The sequence below is a fragment of the Scylla paramamosain genome, chromosome 18, assembly GCF_035594125.1.
Source record: "Scylla paramamosain isolate STU-SP2022 chromosome 18, ASM3559412v1, whole genome shotgun sequence".
NCBI lineage: Eukaryota > Metazoa > Arthropoda > Malacostraca > Decapoda > Portunidae > Scylla > Scylla paramamosain.
Genome location: NC_087168.1, coordinates 4,897,983 through 4,920,505, shown reverse-complemented (window position 1 = coordinate 4,920,505; position 22,523 = coordinate 4,897,983). Strand labels below are relative to the sequence as shown.

The following is a 22,523-nucleotide window of genomic DNA, read 5'->3' as shown; positions in this document are numbered from 1 at the left end:
GTACTCCAGGGAGGAACGAACTTGAGCCTTGTATAAGATCTCCAGGCCTTTGTCGTCAAGGAGCCACGACATCCTCCTGAGTGACGCCAGCTTACCTGAGGCCTCCCTGGCTAGACGCTCTATGTGGTGCCTGAAGGTCAGTGCGGAGTCATATGTGACCCCCATCTCGTCTTGCCGCCGTATAGCTTGCCCCTCAAGGCTGAGTTGGAGGGGCGTCCTCGACCTTGAGATGATTGACATTTGTGTTTTGTTTGGGGCAAATTTTACTTGCCACTTGCTGCCCCACGACACAATGTGGTTCAGGGTGACGTTCATGTGGTCGGCCGTGTCAGTCTCCTCCCCTGGGCTGTAGCTCTGAGCCAGCGTGAGGTCATCAGCATAAGCTCTTACACTGGGGATTAAGTGCAGGAGGTCGTTTATGTAGATGTTCCAGAGCAGGGGGCCGAGACAGCTTCCCTGAGGAACACCTGCTCTTACTGCATGCTGTTCAGACTCCTGGCCATCAATGACCACTTTGAGATTCCTCTCTCTCAAGTAATCACCAAACAGCAACAAGAGGGGCCCATCCACACCTGCTGCACGGAGCATTGCAAGGAGACCTGCATGCCACAGGTCTCTCTCTCTCTCTCTCTCTCTCTCTCTCTCTCTCTCTCTCTCTCTCTCTCTCTCTCTCTCTCTCTCTCTCTCTCTCTCTCTCTCTCTCTCTCTCTCTCTCTCTCTCTCTCTCTCTCTCTCTCTCTCTCTCTCTCTCTCTCTCTCTCTCTCTCTCTCTCTCTCTCTCTCTCTCTCTCTCTCTCTCTCTCTCTCTCTCTCTCTCTCTCTCTCTCTCTCTCTCTCACATACACACACACACACACACACACACACACACACACACACACACACATATATAACTGCCGCGGAATTTCATTGATGAAAGCGGTGTATGGGACCGGAACCAATGCACAGCCACCCCAGTCCAGCCCTGCAATTGTTCACGGCGCGGGAAATGCGTGGAAACCTGTTCTTTTTCTCTTTTCTCCCTCCCTGTTTCTTTCCATGGCCACAGGAGAGAGAGAGAGAGAGAGAGAGAATGTGATTTTGTCTTCTGTACCATTTTTGTTTTGTTTTGTTTTGTTTTGTTTTCTTGTTTTCGCTCTCGTCATCGCTGCTTTGTAAGGTAAAAACTTGGGTAGCGTAAGTCATATTTCTTTCTTTCTCTTCCCACCGAGGATCGAGTGACGCAGTGACCGCGGGAAAAAGATCATGCAGGTTTAGCGTCTTGTTTCCGTTCTTTTTAGCTTCTTCTTTTGTCTTTCTTTTTTCTTTGTTGTTGTTGTTGTTGTTGTTGTTTTAATAAAGGAGGGGAACCAACCAAGGGCAACAAAAGTATAAGAAAAAAGAGCCACTGAGGTGCTGGTCCCCAAACAGTCAAAAGCGTTCGTCAAAAATAAAAGGATATTGTTTGCTTTGTTTCTTCTTCTTCTTCTTCTTCTTCTTCTTCTTCTTCTTCTTCTTCTTCTTCTTCTTCTTCTTCTTCTTCTTCTTCTTCTTCTTCTCTGCCATCTCCATAAGAAAAGAACTTGTTTGGTACAAGATAAGCAATGAAGCAATTTTTTTTTCTCTCTCTCTCTCTCTCTCCTTCATTTTCTTTCACTCTTCTTTGGTCAAAACACAGACGGCCGAGGCAGAGACTTTCATCCCTTCCACTGGTAAACTCTGAAACTCCCTGCCTGCTTCTGTATTTTCCCCTTCCTATGACTTAATTTTTTTTTCAAGAGGGAGGTTTCAGGGCACTTCTACAGTTTTGGATACTCCTGTTGAACCTTTTCTTTCGGGAGTGACACCACAGCGGGCCTTTTTTCCAAGTTTTTATAGCTGTAGGCCAGTGCCCCTCTTCCATTAAAAATAGCGAAAGATTATTTCCTTACCGGTGATGACTAACAAGTAAATGTAATAGTAATGATAACAGTAATAGTACGATAACAGCAATAGTATGGTAACAGTAATAGTACAGTACTAGTTATAGTATGGTAATAGTAGTAGTTTGATAACAGTGCCGTGAACACACCCACACAGACTCATGGTACCAGCACCTCGGCACTAGCATCCCACAATCAGCATCCTTAACATCGGAAACTGTACTTAACTCTCGCAGCGTCCATCACCTCGCAACCGTGCAGCTCTGTTCCCTCGCGCCCTACGGAGTCTCACTCGTAAAGACCGATAATGTGAAGAAGCGAAAAAAGAAGGAAAGTACTAAACCCTTGATTGCTAATGAAACTTCTTACTTCCCTCAAGTAATCTTAAAGACGATTTTACAAAGTCTGAACCTCCGCTGCGATATGCAGCAATGTACGTAGAGTCTTTATAAGCATCTACAGGAAAAAAAAAAGGGATTAAAAGAATACATTTTGCATTTCGTTTGGACGTGACTCTCGAACAAAGAATATCTGAGTGATTTGTGATTAAGGAAAATTGCGCCAAATATCAGTGAAAAGATGAAAATTTGCCCATTTAACCCTTTAAAAGCGAATTCCTAAATGCTGACATTTTTTTTTACTGCGTGTGTTATTATAGGCATTACCATTAAAGATGTGGACTATTATAGTCACTCCTTTGGCCACCTGATATGTCCTCGCCACCACCCCAACACAATCAGCACACAATGGTATACCTACATGGTTCCACACAGACTGCAGTGGTGGCACCCAAAACCATCAAGCAGCAAACATGACAAACCTACATTACCTTTCATCCCTCCCTCTCCCCTCGTCCCCCAACTATTTTCTCCATAACATACACACAGGCTTTTCCTTGCACGAAAATTCACATCCTCTTTAACTTCTATCCTTCTTCTTCCCTCCCCATTTTCCTTTTTTCTATGTATGTTTAGTGGTGTCTTTCAAAGTTAAAATCCAAACTTGCAACATAACATTTTATTTACTGATCACAAACTTCAGCAGTCACAGAGCTGAGGAGGAAGCGAACTTGAGTCATTATGAAAACTTAGGAGAATTCGCATCGCCTTTTAGAGCCATTGGAACCACCACGGCAGCTGTTGTGTTAGGCGTGAGGGTTGGTTGGCTGCTGGCGGGGGGCACATGAAAGGTACTCAGAGCTATTGGCCCGTGTTTTGAAGCGATGAGGACTGCGTGGGGAGGAGGATGGTGGAGATGAACTATATAGGCGGGAGAAGGATAGAGAGACGGAAGAGATCCATACGTGTACTAAAGGAATACACGCTGGTGAAGTGTGACTCAAGACATGGAGGACAGTAAAGTGGAGACGGTGATGCGCTGTGGTGACCCCTGACAGAACCAGCACAGCACAAAGAGAAAAGACTTTTGAGACGCTTTCCTCTCTCGTTAAGACTATTTTCAAGTCCACAGATATGTCAGTCAGCCTCTCATGGATGTTCTGGCCCGTATTATGAAACACTGCTTTTTCACCACGATTATTTTTAAAGCCTGATAATGTCAGGTTCTCAAGAGTGTTTCTCTTGTTAATAAAGTAGAAATTTCCTTAATTTGTCACCAGAACTATAAAACACCCTTAAAAACCCCATATAACTTCAACAAAAACCTTTTGAATGTTGTACGTAGTGGAGGTGCGACACTGAACTGTTTCAGAATATGGTCCTCTATCTCATTTATAGTCAACCTGGGTGCATGATGCATCACAAGGTGCATTATTTTTTTCAAAAGGTACGTGTAAGTAGTGGGGTACTTGGAGGGGTGCATGACATCAGTAATAGTGCTCAGTACGAAAATATGTTTCAGGAAGTGTCATGTAAGAGATTAATCTAAACTGAGATCAAAACATTACAAGTTTATGTATTATATCAATGTATTATACTCAGACCCAACTCGCGCCTCATGTGTCTGAGATGTGATATTTTGATTTATTATACATTTATCATCTACTTAACGATTATTTAGGACAGAGTAACTGTTTTCTTTGTTTAAAATATAGACCTAATACTTTTATTTGAATATTTTCATTGTCTTAAGAATAGAGAATATGTCAAATATTCATGTAATTCTTTTGTAATTGATTGCCCAAGGCACGAAGACACATGAATTTTTCAAAGGTTCTCTGATGGACTTAACAAGAGGCTGAAAGATTGCTCCATCTCATGGATCTCTCTCTCTCTCTCTCTCTCTCTCTCTCTCTCTCTCTCTCTCTCTCTCTCTCTCTCTCTCTCTCTCTCTCTCTCTCTCTCTCTCTCTCTCTCTCTCTCTTTGTACGTAGATGAAACATTTTTGTTAATCTTCCGAACTATGAAAACACACTTCAGACTCACCACAACCTGTACTACAGCCTGTTGAAAGTCAAGATGAGGTATCGAAATGTTTAAGAATAAGGGATTAATGCCTAAAGGCATTTCACTATCCACTTCTTTTAACCTTTCCACTGCGACATGCAACACTCCACAACACCAAAAGCACTGCGCAGAATATTAACAGGTACCAAAAAAAAATAAAATAAATAAATAAATAAATAAAAAATAAAAAAATAAAAATAAAAAGTCCAGTTTCTAGTCAGGCTAATGTTTAGAGGTAGCTGTAAGACTAAGGAAATCTCTCTTGTGTGTGATAAAGGAAAGACGTGACGGATACCAGTGAGTTAAAAGTGTAGTTCGCTTTTCGCTTCCATTAACGTATCAGTGTTGTTGTTCTCTTGTATGAAATTTCAGTTTACTATAACTCTCTCTCTCTCTCTCTCTCTCTCTCTCTCTCTCTCTCTCTCTCTCTCTCTCTCTCTCTCTCAGGTACGAGCTCCAGTTCTCTGTCAGTGACAGCGCGTGGCGTCAGAGAGGCGTGGCCGCCAACGTGACGGTTCTGGTGCACCTCCTGAGTCCGGACGCCCTTGCCCATGCCGCTCCCCTCGCCCTCACGCCCACCACGCCGGCCGCCCTCACACGGGGCTGGTCTCCCTCGGTGAGCAACGTGACGATACGTGTGTGTGTGTGTGTGTGTGTGTGTGTGTGTGTTTTGAATAGAGGCCTTGCTTTTATTTCTGCAAAGAGCATGATATCTATAAAGTACTCTTTTTTAATAGATGGTTTAGGTTTATAAAAGAAAGGTGTTTGTATGAGTTAGCAGGAGACAGAGAGCAGCAGGTGACAGTAAACAGGGAGTGTCACGTATAAGCCTGATGGCTTCTTGCACCCTCCCTTATTTTCTTATGTTCTTGTGTCCTAAACAGACGTAGCAGCAGCAGTGCCGTGACAGAGATGTTGCAGTTTCTATAGAAGTTTGTTGTTAGAAAATTTCCTCTTAATTTGCTTTCTTCTTTTCTTATTCCATCTTCATTTAATGTAGGTTTAAAGTGGGTTTACCACAACAGTGAGGGTCATATTCCGCGCCGCACCTTCCCTACATTCAAAAGCCTATAGTTGAAATTACACGATTTTTAAGGATGTTTTTACGGTTCTGGTGACAGATTAACAAAAGTTCTACATTATCAACAGGAGAAACATTCTTTAGAACTCGATTAATTATAAGTATTCGAGTTCTAAAGAATGTTTCTCTTATTGATAATGTAGAACTCTTATTAATCTGTCACCACAACCGTAAAAACACCCTTAAAAATTCGTGTAACTTCAACTACAGGTTATCTATGTTGGTTTTGAAAATAGCCGTGGTGAAAGAGCAAAGTATGAGTCTAAATGTCTCAGAGACCTGGCGCAGGAGTGGGGGCTGGGCTGACCACGTGACCCAAAGAAGTGCTCAGGCCTCTCATCGCCTTGCAGGAGGGCGGCGGGAGACTCGGGGCGGTGTTGACCGAGGTGCTGGCGGTGCTGGAGGAGCGGCAGGCGGCGGTGGAGGTGGTGAGCCTGTATGGTGGCTGTGGTCTCCCTAATACCACGCTCCCCTTCCCCGATTCGAGCCCCGCGCCCTCCACCTGCGTGTGGGTCAGTGCCAAGGACGCCCGCGGCAGGTACCTCGACCCTGTCAAGATTCAGGGACTTCTTGCCCTGCACACTCGCCAGGTTAGTGCTGCAACCCTCCCTGCCTCGCGTGCGCGCGCACACACACACACACACACACACACACACACACACACACACACACACACACACACACACACACACACACACACACACACACACTCAGCAAACATCATACTGGAGCAGCTTAATGAGTTGTGTGTCTGATGAAAACAACAAATATTTAAGCGAGCCGATTTGCATGTAAACGACAATGCAAGATAATAAATATTTCTGACGAAGTATAGCTGTTAAGTGTTGGTGCAGGGTAAACAGTGTGTGTGTGTGTGTGTGTGTGTGCATCTACCCATCTCCCCTCAGATAGCGGCGGCCACCAACCTGACCGTCACCGCCCACCCACCGCCCGATGATGCCCACACCGTGCCGGACACACACCTGCACTCCGCCACCTCCCTCGCCTCAACCAGCCCTCCCCTGCAGGTGTGTGTGTGTATGTGTGTGTTTATTTGGTTGACTTAGAGCCTCTCAGCCGCAAGTAGCGCACACCATTCCTGTCCACAAACTACAAGATCACTCAAAAGTAACTCCGCCTTCACTCGGCCGTGTCTGGTCGAGGCGTGACCTGAGGCTCGTCAGAGGAACCCTCGCCTGCCTCTCTTCCTGCCCTCCCACCTTGTCTTATTTATTGATCGATTGATTTGTTTTCTATTTTTTTATTTATCTTTCATTTTCATTTATTTACCTATTTATTTGTTTATTTTGTTCATTCGTTTTGTTTTTTTATTTTGTTTATTCTGTTTCGTTTTAATACAATCCTATTTTATTTATCTTTTTTTTTCATTCTTTTTTTTCTTTTCCCCATTTTTATTCATTAGTTCTTTCATTCCATATGTTTATTTTTATCTATTTGCTTCTTTATTTATATTTATTTCTTTGTTATTTTAGTTTATATTATTTATTTTCATTTATTTATTCATATATTTATTTATTTATTTATTTATTTATTTATTTATTTATTTTTATTTATTTATTTATTTTTATTTACTTATTTATTTATTTTTTTTTTTTTTTACTCACACCATGACCTAAACACCTCGACATGGCGGACAACCAACGGACCGTGATGTTTGGGTCCTGTCGCCTGAAGGAGCTGCTGCTGCTGCGGTACAAGAGGCTGCTGTTGTGTGGGGGTGGAGGTGGGGGGGAGCAAGTGAAGAGACTGGCTACTAAACCACAACCATTGCCATTCTTGCTTCCCTCACCAGCACACTCTCCTAGAACAAAGGAAGGACACAAGAAGAATGAAAAAAAATGGAAGGAAGAGAATATGCGAGGAGAGAGAAAGAGACCCACTGAAGGCGAAGGTGTCAGGGATCGTCTTTTTTACTAGGCGTCACCAAACACGCCACGCCTCCCCCTGAGTATTCGCTCGCCCTGCTGATCTGTACAGGCAGCACACAGGCCAGCCACAACACGCAGCTTGAACTCAGAGCTCAATCCACGGCCGCCCTCCACACGCATCACTCCTCAGAAGGGACGAGAGCTGGAACGAGAGAATATAAAGTATAAATGGGCAGATACGCATTCTTAATGTTGCTACATCCACTACCTTGTTTAAGTGGCCACTGTGAACCAACACTGCCTGTAGCGTTAGGCTGGCGAGAGACGCCTTGTCACTGTGGCCTATTCAGAAACGCTTTGCTCTCTCACCACGAATATTTTCAAAGATGATTTGTCAGGTTCTTAAGAGCGTTTCTCCTGTTAATAATGTAGAAATCTTGTTGATCTTTTATGGAAACCGTAAAAGCACCCTCAAAAATCCATGTAATTTTAACTAGTCTTTTGAAAGCAGAAGTGAGGCGCATGTTTCAGAATATAGTCACCCCCTCGCCTATTGCTGCAGCGTTGAGTGTCAGGAGGCGCCTCACCAAGCTGTGCACTGTACCGCCACACACGCTGCTGGTCATGCCTGTGATGGCCATAATAATTCTAATAATGATAATAATAATAATAATAATAATAATAATAATAATAATAATAATAATAATAATAATGGTAATAATAATATTAGTAATAATAATAATAATAACAATAATAATAATAATAATAATAATAATAATAATAATAATAATAACTGCTAATAACGATTACTAGTAACTACAAACACACACACACACACACACACACACACACACACACACACACACACACACACACACACACACACACACATCTTTTCCTCAGGTGATAGACACAAACTCCACCTCCCTGGTCACGCCGCGCCTCACCCACGCCTCGCCCTGCCACGCCCACGCCCTGGAGGCCCGTACACCCTTCGCTTGTCTGAATGGCGGCCGCTTCGTCGGGTCCCTAGATGGTGGTGAGAGGTATGTGTGTGTGTGTGTGTGTGTGTGTGTGTGTGTGTGCGCGCGCGCTTACGTAATGTGAGTCTGGACATGATGGAACTACTGGTGTACAAATACGTATGTTACAATATAATTATACATCTTTAGCGCAATAGTCTGATTTTCATATACACTGAGTATATTTTTAAAATCATATTTTCGTTTGTCGTAAACATGACATGTAGCGTTCAGTAAACTGCCTGTGTGTGTGTGTGTGTGTGTGTGCAGATTTTCCCCTCGTCTTCCTTTCCAGGTGTGTGTGCCCCGGGAGAACCTCTGGTCCGCAGTGCAAAGTGCTGGGACGCACTTTCTGGGGCTCCGGATGGGCGTGGTTACGTCCGTTGCCGCCCTGCCTGCCCACCACCATTTCCCTGCGCCTCCTCACCCGCCGCCCGCACGGTCTTCTGCTATATGCTGGACCCCTGGCACCCCCACTGCGTCGCACCGCGCCGGCACCAATGCTCACGCTGCAGCTGGTGGGAGGGCGGCCCCAAGCGCTGGTGGAGGGCGCGGGCGTGTCCCTCAAGCTGCACGTAAACACTTCCCTGAGTGACGGCCGCTGGCACACCCTGCATCTCGTCCTCGACAACCAGGTAGTGTACAGAGAGAGAGAGAGAGAGAGAGAGAGAGAGAGAGAGAGAGAGAGAGAGAGAGAATTTGCCCCTTCAACGTTTTATTATTATTATTATTATTATTATTATTATTATTATTATTATTATTATTATTATTGCCTGCCACAGGTTGTGAGTAACAGACAAAGGTGACGCAGGACTCGTGTTGAGTCATGGCAGCCATGAAGGAGGCCCTGCGGTGTGAGCGAGTTAGTGAGTCTTGAGTTGCCGCCATCCATGTGTTAACACTGCCCCTCCTCGGCAGAGCGTGGTGCTGATGGTGGATCTGTGTGGGCGTGGCTGGGAAGACAAGATTGGGGAGGGCACCCACTGCCTCGCTCGGGGTAAGTGGCGCCCGCTTCAGAGCGGTGGCCCGTGGCTGAGTTCAGCGCCCCTCCAGATGGGTGGATTCGCCCACGCTCCGCCAGGCCGGGAACAACACGGGTGGCGTGAGGCGCCTACCCGCCACCACCTGACGGGCTGCCTCTCACACATCACCATAAACTCTCAGGTGAGTTTGTCCAGCGGCAGGCACGGCGCGGCCCTGCAGGTCATGCCAGCCACTCACTGGCTAAATGGCTGTACACTTTCTTTCAGATGATCGACTTTGGCGAGCCTGCCTACAGCCATGACAGCGCGAGTGGCTGCCTGCCCCAGGACGCGGCCTGTGCAGGAGGATGCGGTGTCAGGGGCCGGTGCGTGGGCGGCTTGGTGTTGCCCAGGTGTGACTGTGAGCCAGGCTGGACAGGGCCACACTGTGCCTCGCCCACCGTGCCCACCCGTCTGGGGGCGGCCTCCTACATGAAGGTGGCCCTCTCATTCACTCCTAATCCGCGAGTGATCAAGCTGCAGGTGCGGGTCAGGCTGCGGGGCGCTCGCAGCGGCCTGCTGCTTCACCTGGCAGCACACCACCGCGCCGCCGCCGTCACCCTGCACGTGAGCCTCGCCCTCCAGTGTCGTCCACCCACACACACACACACACACACACACACACACATTAATAAATGTTAAGTATTTCCCCACCCCCTATGTACATTTTCAGTTTGTTAACTGCCTAAATAATAAACCGTTTATTATTATTATTATTATTATTATTATTATTATTATTATTATCATTACACACACACACACACACACACACACACACACACACACACACATTCATCATTAAAACATTACTTCTGCCCATTTTCATACGATGGATTTTCTGCACCTAAGTAGATATTTGTGATAAATTTTCAAATGCCACAATTCTCATAACATTAATACTGAGTATACAATACCAAAGACTTCTCTCGTTTCTCAGCTGAAGGCTGGCGTGGCCTGTGCCTCCATGTCTGGCGCCGGATGGGCTGCTCGGAAGGCGTGCGTGGAGCGGCGCCCGCTTGGGGATGGAACGTGGCACACTGTGGTCGCGGAGCGTCACGGCCACAATCTGCGAGTGAGCGTGGATGACGGGGACGGACGGAGTCTCAGCGAGACTCTGGCCTCCGTGGACACGCCTGCCGGAGAGGAGCCACCGCCTTCACTCATGGTGGACAAGCACGACGGCGTGACGGTGGGCGGCCTGCCTGAGTTCGTGGGCGTGAACCTGGTGACGGTGCACGACGACCTGCAAGACAGTGAGTCTCGCGTCACTGTGACGTGAGTGTGTGCATCTGAGCGTCACACTGGGCATGGCATGAATGGTGATACACGCTTCACTCATTAAGAGAAGGGAGTGCAGCGTGCAGTGTGCAGATAGTAGGGTGGGGAGGAGCATGCCACAGAAGTGACGGAAATAACGTTACAATTTAAGGTATGGTGAGTTACTAGAAGAAGGCAGGTTTGATGAGGCGACCAGCCTTCACATATCCTGTACTGCAACGCTGTACAGCAGACAGCCGCGCGTGGATAGAAATTGGTAGAAACATTTACAGGAGGTGTAAATTCATTGTGCAGGTTGGCGTTGTAAGAGTTGAGAAGTCACAATTACGGATGAAGAACAGATTTAGAATGGTGACGAGATAATTATTAGAAAAAAAATATATATCGTTGCCTTTAGATGTGACTGAGTAGCAAGCTGATGTTCTGGTCACCACTACTCCCTTCCTTCCTTCCTTCCTTCCTTCATTCCTTCCTTCCTTCCTTCCTTCCTTCCCTCAGCTCCAGCCACCTTCCTTCCTTCCTTCCTTCCTTCCCTCACTAAGCTGGAGCCGCCTCCCTCCCTCCCTCCTTCCCTCAGCTGAGGCCGCCTTCCTTCTTTTTCTTCCTTCCCGCAGCTGTGGCCTCCTTCCTTCCTTCCTTCCTTCCTTCCTTCCTTCCTTCCTTCCTTCCTTTCCCTCCTTCCTTCCTTCCTTCTTTCCCTCCTTCCTTCCTTCCTTCTTTCCTTCTCTCCCTCCCTCCCTCCCTCAGCTGCAGCCACCTTCCTTCATTCCTTCCCACAGCCTTTTTGTTTTTTTACGTAAGAGGGTCACTGGCCAGGGGAAACAAAACCAAAAAAAAAATCCCACTTAGGCGCCAGTCCCAAAAGAGATGTCAAAAGAATCACTGAAAATTAAAGGATAAGCGTCTTGAAACCTCCCTCTTCAAAGAGTTCAAGTCATAGGAAGGTGGAAATACAGAAGCAGGCAGGGAGTTCCAGAGTTTATCAGAGAAAGGAATGAATAATTGAGAATACTGGTTAATTCTTGCGTTAGAGAAGTGGACAGAATAGGGATGAGAGAAAGAAGAAAGTCTTGTGCAGCGAAACCGCGGGAGGAGGGGAGGCATGCAGTTAGCAAGATCAGAAGAGCAGTTAGCATGAAAATAGCAATAAAAGATAGCAAGAGATGCAACATTGCGATGATGAGAAAGAAGCTGAAGACAGTCAGCTAGAGGGGGAGGAGTTGGTAAGACGAAAAGTTTTTGATTCCACCCTGTTTAAAATAACGGATGAGTGGAATCCACTCCACCCCCATATATGTGAAGCATACTACATGCATCGGCAGATAAGGCTCCTGTACAGAGTTAGCGGCTGGAGGGATGAAAAAAACTGGCGAAGACGACTCAGAATGCCTAACTTCATAGAAGTTTTAGCTAGTGATGAGATGTGAAGTTTCCAGTTTAAATTATAAGTAAAGGATAGACTGAGGATGTTCAGTGTAGAAGAGGGAGACAGTTGAGTATCATTGAAGAAGAGGGGATAGTTGTCTGGAAAGTTGTGTCAAGTTGATAGATGGAGGAATTGAGTTTCTGAGGCATTGAACAATACCAAGTTTGCTCTGCCCCGATCAGAAATTTTAGAGAAATCAGAAGTCAGGCGTTCTGTGGCTTCCCTGTGTGAATTGTTTAATTCCTGAAGGGTTGGACGTCTACGAAAAGACGTGGGAAAGTGCAGGGTGGTATCATCAGCGTAGGAGTGGACAGGACAAGAAGTCTGGTTTAGAAGATCAGTGATGAATAATAGGAAGAGTGGGTGACAGGACAGAACCCTGAGGAACACCACTATTAATAGATTTAGGAGAAGAACAGTGACTGTCTACCACAGCAGCAATAGAACGGTCAGAGAGGAAACTTGACATGAAGTTACAGAGAGAAGGATAGAAGCAGTGGGAGGGTAGTTTGGAAGTCAAAGCCTTGTGCCAGATTCTATCAAAAGCTTTTGATATATCCAAAAGCAACAACAAAAGTTTCACCAAAATCTCTAAAAGAGGATGTCCAAGACTTAGTAAGGAAAGCCAAAAGATCACCAGTAGAGTGGCCTTGACGGAACCCATACTGGCGATCAGATAGAAGGTTGTGAAGTGATAGATGTTTAAGAATCTTCCTGTTGAGGATAAATTGGAAAACTATAGATAGGCAGGAAATTAAAGTAATAGAACAGTAGTTTGAGGGATTAGAATGGTCATCCATCTTAGGAACAGGCTGAATGTAGGCAAATTTGCAGCAAGAAGGAAAGGTAGATGTTGATAGATAGAGCTGAAAGAGTTTGACTAGGCAAGGTGCAAGCATGGAGGCACAGTTTCAGAGAACAATAGGAGGGACCCCATCAGGTCCATAAGCCTTCCGAGGGTTTAGGCCAGCAAGAGCATGGAAAACAACATTGCGAAGAATTTTAATAGGTAGCATGAAGTAGTCAGAGGATGGAGGAGAGGGAGGAACAAGCCCAGAATCGTCCAAGGTAGAGTTTTTAGCAAAGGTTTGAGCGAAGAGTTCTGCTTCAGAAATAGATGTGATAGCAGTGGTACCATCTAGTTGAAATAAAGGAGGGAAAGAAGAAGAAGCAAAATCATTGGAGATATTTTTGGCTAGATGCCAGAAGTCATGAGGGGAGTTAGATCTTGAAAGATTTTGACACTTTGTTAATGAAGGAGTTTTTGGCTAGTTGGAGAACAGACTTGGCATGGTTCCAGGCAGAAATATAAAGTACATGAGATTCAGGTGATGGAAAACCTAAGTACCTTTTGTGGGCCACCTCTCTGTCATGTATAGCAAGAGAACAAGCTGTGTTAAACCAAGGTTTGGAAGGTTTGGGTCAAGAAAAAGAGTGAGGAATGTACGCCTCCATGCCAGACACTATCACCTCTGTTATGCGCTCGGCACACAAAGATGGGTCTCTGACACGGAAGCAGTAGTCATTCCAAGGAAAATCAGCAAAATACCTCCTCAGGTCCCCCCAACTAGCAGAGGCAAAATGCCAGAGGCACCTTTGCTTAGGGGGATCTTGAGTAGGGATTGGAGCGATAGGGCAAGATACAGATATGAGATTGTGATCGGAGGAGCCCAATGGAGAAGAGAGGGTGACAGCATAAGCAGAAGGATTAGAGGTCAGGAAAGGTCAAGAATGTTGGGTGTATCTCAGAGATGGTCAGGAATATGAGTAGGGTGTTGCACCAATTGCTCTAGTTCATGGAGGATAGCAAAGTTGAAGGCTAGTTCACCCGGATGGTCAGTGGAGGGAGAGGAAAGCCAAAGCTGGTGGTGAACATTGAAGTCTCCAAGAATGGAGATCTCTGCAAATGGGAAGAGAGTGAGATTGTGCTCCACTTTGGAAGTTAAGTTGTCAAAGAATTTCTTATAGTCAGAAGAGTTAGGTGAGAGGTATACAGCACAGATAAATTTAATTTGAGAGTGACTGTAGTCGTAGCCAGATGGTGGAAAACTTGGAAGATTTAAGAGCGTGGGCACAAGAGCAGGTTAAGTCGTTGCTCACATAAATGCAACATCTAGCTTTGGATTGAAAATGAGGACAGAGAAAGTAGGAGGGAACAGAAAAGGGGCTACTGTCAGTTGCTTCAGATACCTGAGTTTTGGTGAGGAAAAGATGATGAGGTTTAGAAGAGGAGAGGTGGTGTTCTACAGATTGAAAATTAGACCTTAGATTGCGAATGTTGCAGAAGTTAATGAAGAAAAAGTTGATGGGGGTGTCAAGACACTTAGGGTCGTTGTCAGAAGGGCACTTCGACCTGTGGACATTTGTGGTCCCCTCCCCAGATGGAGACTCTGAGGCTGGTGTAGGAGTCGCCATGATAATTTTGAAGTTTTGAGTGAAGGTCGTGTGTGTTATTAGGTGCTTGTAGTTTTGTGTGAAGAAAGAGAGTTGTCTTTAGAGGGCAGGCTGTGAATGCTTCCTTGTGTTATGAGACATAAAGGGAAACATTCATTGAGGTCACAGCTGGGTTTAATGATAAGTTCACATCACCCCCTGATCCAGTGCTTTAGACTTCACTGGGAGTAATTATTGTTTTGGCAGGTGCCTACTGCCTCCTTCTGTTAATTGTTTCCTGCACTCTTTTAAAATGATACCTGATACTCCATCTGATCCTGTTGCTTTTCTTTCTTCCAGTCCCTCCATCATTTTATAAACTTCTTTGATTACTGTAATTTCCCACATTGCTTTTTTGTCTTTCATCTTGTGGTTCTTTAAATTCTGATTCTTCTGTGAAAACTTGTTGGAACTCTTCGTTTAGCAATTCACTTATGCCTTTGGGTCTTCATATATGATTAATTTCCTTTTAGTTTATTTTTTTCATTAATGAATCTATAGAACTGTTTTGGTTCATCCTTGCACTTTTCAACTATATCCTTTTAATATATTTTATCTTTCTCTCCTTATTTTCACATTCTTTTCTTGTTATCTTTAAAGTCTTCCTTATTTTTTTTGGTTTTGATTTCTTTTCATTCTTATCCATGCTTTGTCGCTTTTTCTTCACACTTGCACATTTGCATTGAAACACACCTGTTTTCTTCTTTTTTTAGGTTTGTATAATGTATCCTTAAAAATGCCATAGTTATCTTACACGTAATTTGCTCTTTTCAGCTTTTCCCAGTCCATTTCTTTATAAAGTTTCTTGAGATCATTTATATTCACTTTTCCACAGTTTCTCCAATTTCCTTTCTATGATTCATTCTCTCCACTGACATCATTATCAGTCTCTGTTTCTATCATTACATGGTCATTTTTTTCCCATGGGGCACACTTATCTTAATTCTTTAGTTAGGTCCATACCCTTTGTTAGTATTAGGTCTAGTCTTGCTGGTTTGTCATCTCCCCTGGATCTTGTATTTTCAGTTACCCATTGCATCTCTGTGTTTTCCATACTCAGCTTCAGAAATCTTTCTCTCCATGCAGTCTCATTTCCATCTACTTCAAGCATTTCCCAATTTACTTCTTTGCCATTGAAGTCACCAACCAATAATACTCTTTTATTAGTTTTGATTAATTTACTCAAACACTGAATGGTATCTTATATTATTTTCTCACATTTTTTTCTTACTCCAAGAATTTGTTTTGGGTGATACATAGCTTGTTATTACCATCAGTATTTCTCCATTATTGACCTCCAAGTTAACACTCACTTTTTCTGTTTTTCCTTCCCCATATTCCATTATTTTTGTCTTCACCTCTCTTTTTGTCATTATCATTACACGTCCACCTCCTTTACCAATCCTGTCTCTTCTCCATGTATTGTAGTTAATGTTAATGACTGTCTGGTTTTCTTCTTTTAGCTTTGTTTCCATTAAACACACCACCTTCTGGTTTCTTCTTTGAAATAATTTTGCAACTCCAGTTTTCTGTGTACCAATCAATCTATGTTGGTATCTATCACATTCAGTCCTTCATTTTTACCATTTTTCACTTTTATTTTCATTTATTTTCTTACCTTTGTGTACCATTTCTTTGGTCTGTGTGTGTGTGTGTGTGTGTGTGTGTGTGTTTGTGTGTGTGTGTTTGTGTGTGTGTAAGCCAAGATCAGGCCTCAACTTCCTGCTCTCCCTCACTTCCAACTTTCCTCTTTCCAGTATTCAGTAATTTTTTCACATATTCCTTTTTTTCATTTTATCTTTAATTTCATATTACATTGCATAATCAGTGGACAGGCATTGGAATCACTGATTGAGAGAGAGAGAGAGAGAGAGAGAGAGAGAGAGAGAGAGAGAGAGAGAGAGAGAGCAGGTGAAGTATGGCATGCAGGTGCGGGAAGGAAACCTGACGATATGTACATATATATATATATATATATATATATATATATATATATATATATATATATATATATATATATATATATATATATATATATATATATATATATATATATATATATATATATATATATATATATATACACACACACACGGAAGTACAGTTTCGGAGAACAATAAGAGGGACCCCTTCTGGCTCATAAGCCTTCCGAGGGTTTAGGCCAGAGAGGGCATGGAAAACATCACTGCGAAGGATCTTAATGGGTAGCATGAAGTAGTCAGAGGGTGGAGGAGAAGGAGGAACAAGTTCTGAATCAATCAAGATAGAGTTTTTAGCAAAGGTTTGAGCGAAGAGTTCAGCTTCAGAAATAGATGAGATGGCAGTGGTGCCATTAGGTTGATATAAAGGAGGGAAAGAAGTAGCAAAGTTATTGGAGATGTTTTTTGTCTAAGTGCCAGAAGTCATGAGGAGATTTAGATCTTGAAAGATTTTGACACTTTTTATTAATGAAGGAGGTTTTGGCCAGTTGGAGAACAGACTCGGCATGACTGCCGGCAGAAATATAAGCCGCATAAGATTGAGGTAATGGAAGGCTCTTTTGTGGGCCACCTCTCTATCATATACTCGTATAGCACGAGAACAGACTGCGTTAAACCAAGGTTTGGAAGGCTCAGGTCAAGAAAAAAGAGTAAGGAATGTATGCCAACATGCCAGACACTATTACTTCCGTTAAGCGCTCAGCACACAGAGACACGGAAGCAGCCACGGCCACCTTTCTTCTTCACGAGCTCACTTGCCTCCCTCTCAGTTTGGGAATCGCGGTAATGATGATGATGTCTACAGTAAAGCTTCCTTCTCTCTCTTTGCTGCACCTATGAGCCTCCCCCTCCCATCCCTGCGACATCTCCACAGCCTGCCTGGACGACCTACGGGTTTCGGACCACCAACTCCCGCTGCCTCCAGCTGTGAACGGCACCACCTGGGGGCAAGTGACCACAATGGAGCACCTAGTTGAGGGGTGCCACCCTCCCGGGGATCCCTGTGCCAACATCAGCTGTGCGGCGCCGCGCTCCTGCCGGGCCACTTGGGACCAGCCCTCCTGCAGGTCAGCTGCCACTCGTGCCTTGCCACACTGGGCGCCACGCATCTCCGTGTTGGTGTGGCGATGGAACACGTTTTCTTTGCTTATGTGTATCCAGTTATGATTTGCCCAGTGTGAACCCCCCTGCACCACACTGAGAACCACACTGCACCACACTGAGCACTACACTGTACCACACTGAGCACTACACTGTACCACACACCACTGCAACACACTGCACTACTGCACCACACTGCACCACACTGAGCACCACACCACACTACACCACACACTACTGCATCACACACTACTGCACCACACTGAGCACCACACCACACTGCACTACACTGAGCACCACACACCACTGCACCACACTACACCACACATCATTGCACCACACGCCACTACACCACACGCCACTGCACCACACACACACACACACACACACACACACACACACACACACACACACACACACACACACACACACACACCACTCTTCACTACACCACAACTGTCACTGAATATAAGGCCGAAAACTCAAAATCTACAAAAGGGCATCAACGTTTAGCTCAACGTTTTTCTGTTTTGCAGCCGTTAGAGTTCCTGGCAACATTTCTGGTAATTCGTGCATATATATATACGAGTATATATATATATATATATATATATATATATATATATATATATATATATATATATATATATATATATATATATATATATATATATATATATATATATATATATATATATATATATATATATATATATATATATATATATATATTTTTTTTTTTTTTTTTTTTTTTTTTTTTTTATATATTTATTTATTTTTATTTATTTATTTATTTATTTATTTATTTATTTGTTTGTTTATTTATTTATTTTAGATAGGAAGACAGATAGACCTGGGATAGTGATAGGTATGGAGTGTGTGGAGTGGCTGACATCAAGGAGGCTTGCCATGAGCTTCGTGGTGGGCCCTCAGTAAGGTGTGCCTGGTGCGTGTGTTTGTGTTAAGGAGTCCTTCCAGCCCGCCACCTGATAAGCCTCTCCGCGGCAGCTGTGGCCCCGGCAGGCGGGTTGTGGACGGGGCCTGCGAGGATGTGGACGAATGCCAATGGCGGCCGTGTCTGCACGGTGGCTCATGCCTCAACCTTCAGCCCGGGTACCTGTGTGTGTGTGGACCAGGCCACGTGGGCGACCACTGCCAGTGGTCCAAGTTGGCCTCCAGTGGACATCCCGTAGCGGCCCCCGCTGCCATCGCTGCCATCACCGTGTCCGTCCTCGTCCTGGGTGAGTGAGTGGTAGCCAGCACGCTACGAGGGAGAAATGTGAACTTGAACCCCTACAGTGTGGTGCTTACCAAAGATTTCCTCGCACCGCTCATTTCCATCGTCAAAACCACGGTGACAAATTTATTCCATGATATTTGACATCCATACAGTTTTCCTTGTTTTAAAAAATAATTTTCGTTATGATGGAAAATGGCGATGCACTTGAGAAATGTTCCTTCTCTGAACAAGTGTTTCTTTGCAGTGGTGCTTGGCGTGGTGTTGTCCCTGCGGCTGCACCGACTGAGGGGCGCACATGGACTACAGGCGGGGACGGTGAAAGGCGGCATCCAGAGTGTGAAGGGTACGGCAGTGGAGGGCAGTGAGGAGGGAAGTGTTGGAGAGGCAGCCGTGCGGGAAGGTTCCAGCGACACCCTGATGGAGCTGCTCAAGCTGCGAGTGTCGAGGGACCCGTCAGGCCTGTCGGAGGAACGTGAGTACCACGTCTGGGCTGGGGAGGCTTTCTTGTCACTGCCTGTGTCACTGTCTTTCTGTTGGCTGCTGTCTCCCTGTGCTGCAGCTGCCGGCTGGTGAGAAGTCGGTTCGGCCACGTGTAGAGAAAAGATGGCAATGGTTGGGTGAAGTATGCGCAGAGTTGTAACATGAAAGATGGAGGGCAGTCATGATTAGTAGTCGAGTAACATGACACAATCACTTCCTCTGTTCAGCGTTCTCCCTCAACCTTATTCATGTCCCTTGATTTGGTCCTCTAGGACTCTGCCAATTGTCAAGTTCCTAGGCAGACTGTCAGCAGATCAGAGGACGTGATTGGTGAGAAATGCAAGATACAGTGGGAGTGAGTGCTGCAGGCTCTTGACCTCTGATCACGACTGTAACGCTGTGAGCCAAAACAGCAGGGAGGAGGAGAAGGAGGAGGAGGTCCCGTGGAAGTAGTACGCAGGTGGTGAGACGCCACGGGGCAGGGTTTGCAGAGTCTCACCGTGAGTGACTGAGGGCAACACTCAACACTCGTAAACATGATGATGACGTGGAAGTGAATGTGACTGATGACAATGACGAGTGTTGGCGGCATTATTTCCTGCACTTTTCACTTTCATTTCCCAATGTGTTGTTTGTCATTTACTCTGATGTATCTACTCCTTCCACCCTCCATTAGCGGATACTAATTCACGGCCATAGATTCAACAGCACCGGCGGGGTGGGAAAGCTGCGGCAGCATCTTGGTGGAGACGCAACACCTGCCCGCCATGCACCGCGAGGATCCGCCAGCCTGCCACTGCGGAGAGAACACCGCATCAGGACACCGCGGCTCCTCTGTGTCAGGTGAGGCGGCTCGGGAGGCACGGACAAAGGCGAGCGTGTACAGAAGATGAAGGGAAGGAAGTATAATTAAATGAAGACCATGTGAAGTTGTAGGCGTTTAGGGAGAAAGTTTCATCCCGTAATAGCACCAGAACATTAAGAAAAAAGTGCAGCATCGTGACATACAAGGTGGTTCAGTGGGAAGGGAAAGAGATGGGAATGTGGCTAGCAAGAGTGTTGGGGAGGGAAGAGGAAGGAAGAGATGGTGTGGTGAGAATGGAAGAAGATGCTGATGACGGGTAGAAAAGAGAGAGGATTGATCGTGAGATTTTTTTTTTTTCCATTCTAGATTAGTTTATTTTCCCAAAATTTGTCATTCTCTCTCTCTCTCTCTCTCTCTCTCTCTCTCTCTCTCTCTCTCTCTCTCTCTCTCTCTCTCTCTCTCTCTCTCTCTCTCTCTCAGCAAGTGCCGTCTGCCATAACCCACCTCCGGACCCAGATCACCCAGATCATGATCCGGATCACTCAGATCAGAGCAAATCCAAGTCAAGATGGCAATAGAACACGGCCCGCACCATCAGACCAATAGAAACAGATCACGGTAAAATTAATAGAAGACCCCTAAATGTTTAGATACCTATTTTCTTTTAGTAGTTTTTATAATTTGTTGCGTGAAACCAGTACACTAATGGTCAATTTGGTGTGAATTATTTTGGTTACATAGCAGCTTCAGACAACTTTTGAGCTTCCAAACAGCTCCAGCGAATGCCCGTCATGTGACTCTTTTGGCTTTCCTTTGCCACTACGGAAAGATGGGACAGGGACACCAACAGACAGCAGAGGACTCGCGGTCAGGACTGCGGGACGTATGAAGGACAAAGACAAGTCATGGTCAGAAGTCGAGTAGCGCAACGTACCTACTCCCTTTACCCGTGCTAAAAGTTTTGCCGCAGTCTCAAGTCCTCTTGCAGCTTTAGTAATAAGACTGTCAGCGGATCTCAGTCCTTGGGTTTGAGGGAACACGCAAAATGCAGAGGTCAATGCAGAGCGCTACTTGACTTGTGCTCACAATATGTAGGGTTCAAGGGGAGTGATGGGCAAAGGTACTCACATAGGTACGCAAGTAATATAATTTAATTTACGGGTTTATTATCCTGATCCTGCACATTTATCTCTCCATGTGTATAAGTCTGTGTGTGTGTGTGTGTGAGAGAGAGATGCACCGTGGTCACGTGTTCCTCTGATATGGTTCCCTGTTCATTACGAGTACTTTCTTTCCCGGCGCAGCGGACAGTCCGGCGCAGCACCGCGGCCAAGCAGCAGCAGACGAGGAAGGCGGCACTGCTGCGGGAACTGTCTGGCCAGAGATATACAGGATTTCCGGCACCACGGTTAGCTAGAAGAGCTAGCGCCTGCGCGTCCCCAGCAGGTGGAGGAGGTGAGGTGTATTAGTTTCCTGTGAAGAACAGACACGCCAGGCAGGGTAGGAGGCGTGGTCCAGTGAGTGGCGACGTGAGACAAAATGCAAGAGAACCTTTAGAGTTAATAAAGAAAATGGAAGATGAAAGCCACTCTTGTTAAGGAGCTCGATCAATTACAATGACCATTCCTGTTTGACTGGTGGCGGTGCAGGAGAGGAGGCTGTCCATGCGGTGGCGTGTAACGGGGCGCGGCGGGGAGGGGAACGCCGCCTGGGGAACACCCATCCCCGGGAGGCAGAGGCACGCGCCGCCACCAGGTAAAGTACTGAGTGACCAGTCAACGCGTGGGGGTGGAGAGACACTAGTTTTCTTATTATTTACTGTTAATGGAATCAGCGGTAACACACACTACACCACACACTACTTAGCGGTAACGCACCACACCCTTGTAAAGACTGTCTTTACTCCTTAATTAAGTACCCCGCACTATCCGCTGACAATAGCAATAACCGTGGTCCATGTTTGTGTGTGTGTGTGTGTGTGTGTGTGTGTTCTAAGTTTCGTTCAACACTGTGGGAAGAGTCCTCAATTAGGAGGTGTTTTTGTCGCCCTGTTCAGCAGTGAAGCTTCAGTTCTTTACATCGGACACACATCTGTCCTCAGCACGGCTTCCTCCGCCGAGTGTGACTCTCCTCTCCTCCCTACAGGCGGTGCGTGGCTGTGGCCGAGCTGTTGTGGTGAGCAAGACAGGCACTGACGACCATATTCTGAAACAATTCTGCCCGCACCTTCACTTCTTTCAATAGGCTCTAGTTGAAGTGACATGAATTTTAAGGGTGTTTTAACGGTTCTAGTGACAGATTAACAAAATTTCTCTATTGTTAACATGAAAACACTCTTGAAAATCTATCAATCCATCTCTAACCCTTGAAAATTGTCGTGGCGAGAGAGCAAAGCGTTTCTGAATACTGGCTTGAGTCACACCACAGAACGAGGACCGTCCCCGTGGCTCCCTGATGCCCT

The 22,523-nt window shown here is 45.4% G+C and overlaps 1 protein-coding gene across 1 annotated transcript in view; it reads left to right on the top strand.

The window, feature by feature from the left end:
• The window catches only part of LOC135108965 (putative neural-cadherin 2), an 87,751-nt gene extending 67,880 nt beyond the window's left edge, over window positions 1–19,871 (top strand). The window contains exons 15-25 of the mRNA XM_064019867.1: window positions 4,754–4,922; window positions 5,738–5,977; window positions 6,296–6,415; window positions 8,180–8,322; window positions 8,594–8,933; window positions 9,217–9,462; window positions 9,549–9,887; window positions 10,258–10,573; window positions 17,311–17,503; window positions 18,546–18,778; window positions 19,022–19,871. Coding sequence (XP_063875937.1) covers window positions 4,754–4,922; window positions 5,738–5,977; window positions 6,296–6,415; window positions 8,180–8,322; window positions 8,594–8,933; window positions 9,217–9,462; window positions 9,549–9,887; window positions 10,258–10,573; window positions 17,311–17,503; window positions 18,546–18,778; window positions 19,022–19,350 — 2,668 coding nt within the window. The 3' untranslated portion in view covers window positions 19,351–19,871. The remainder of the gene's footprint in view (window positions 1–4,753; window positions 4,923–5,737; window positions 5,978–6,295; window positions 6,416–8,179; window positions 8,323–8,593; window positions 8,934–9,216; window positions 9,463–9,548; window positions 9,888–10,257; window positions 10,574–17,310; window positions 17,504–18,545; window positions 18,779–19,021) is intronic.
• The last annotated feature ends 2,652 nt before the right edge of the window (window positions 19,872–22,523 follow it).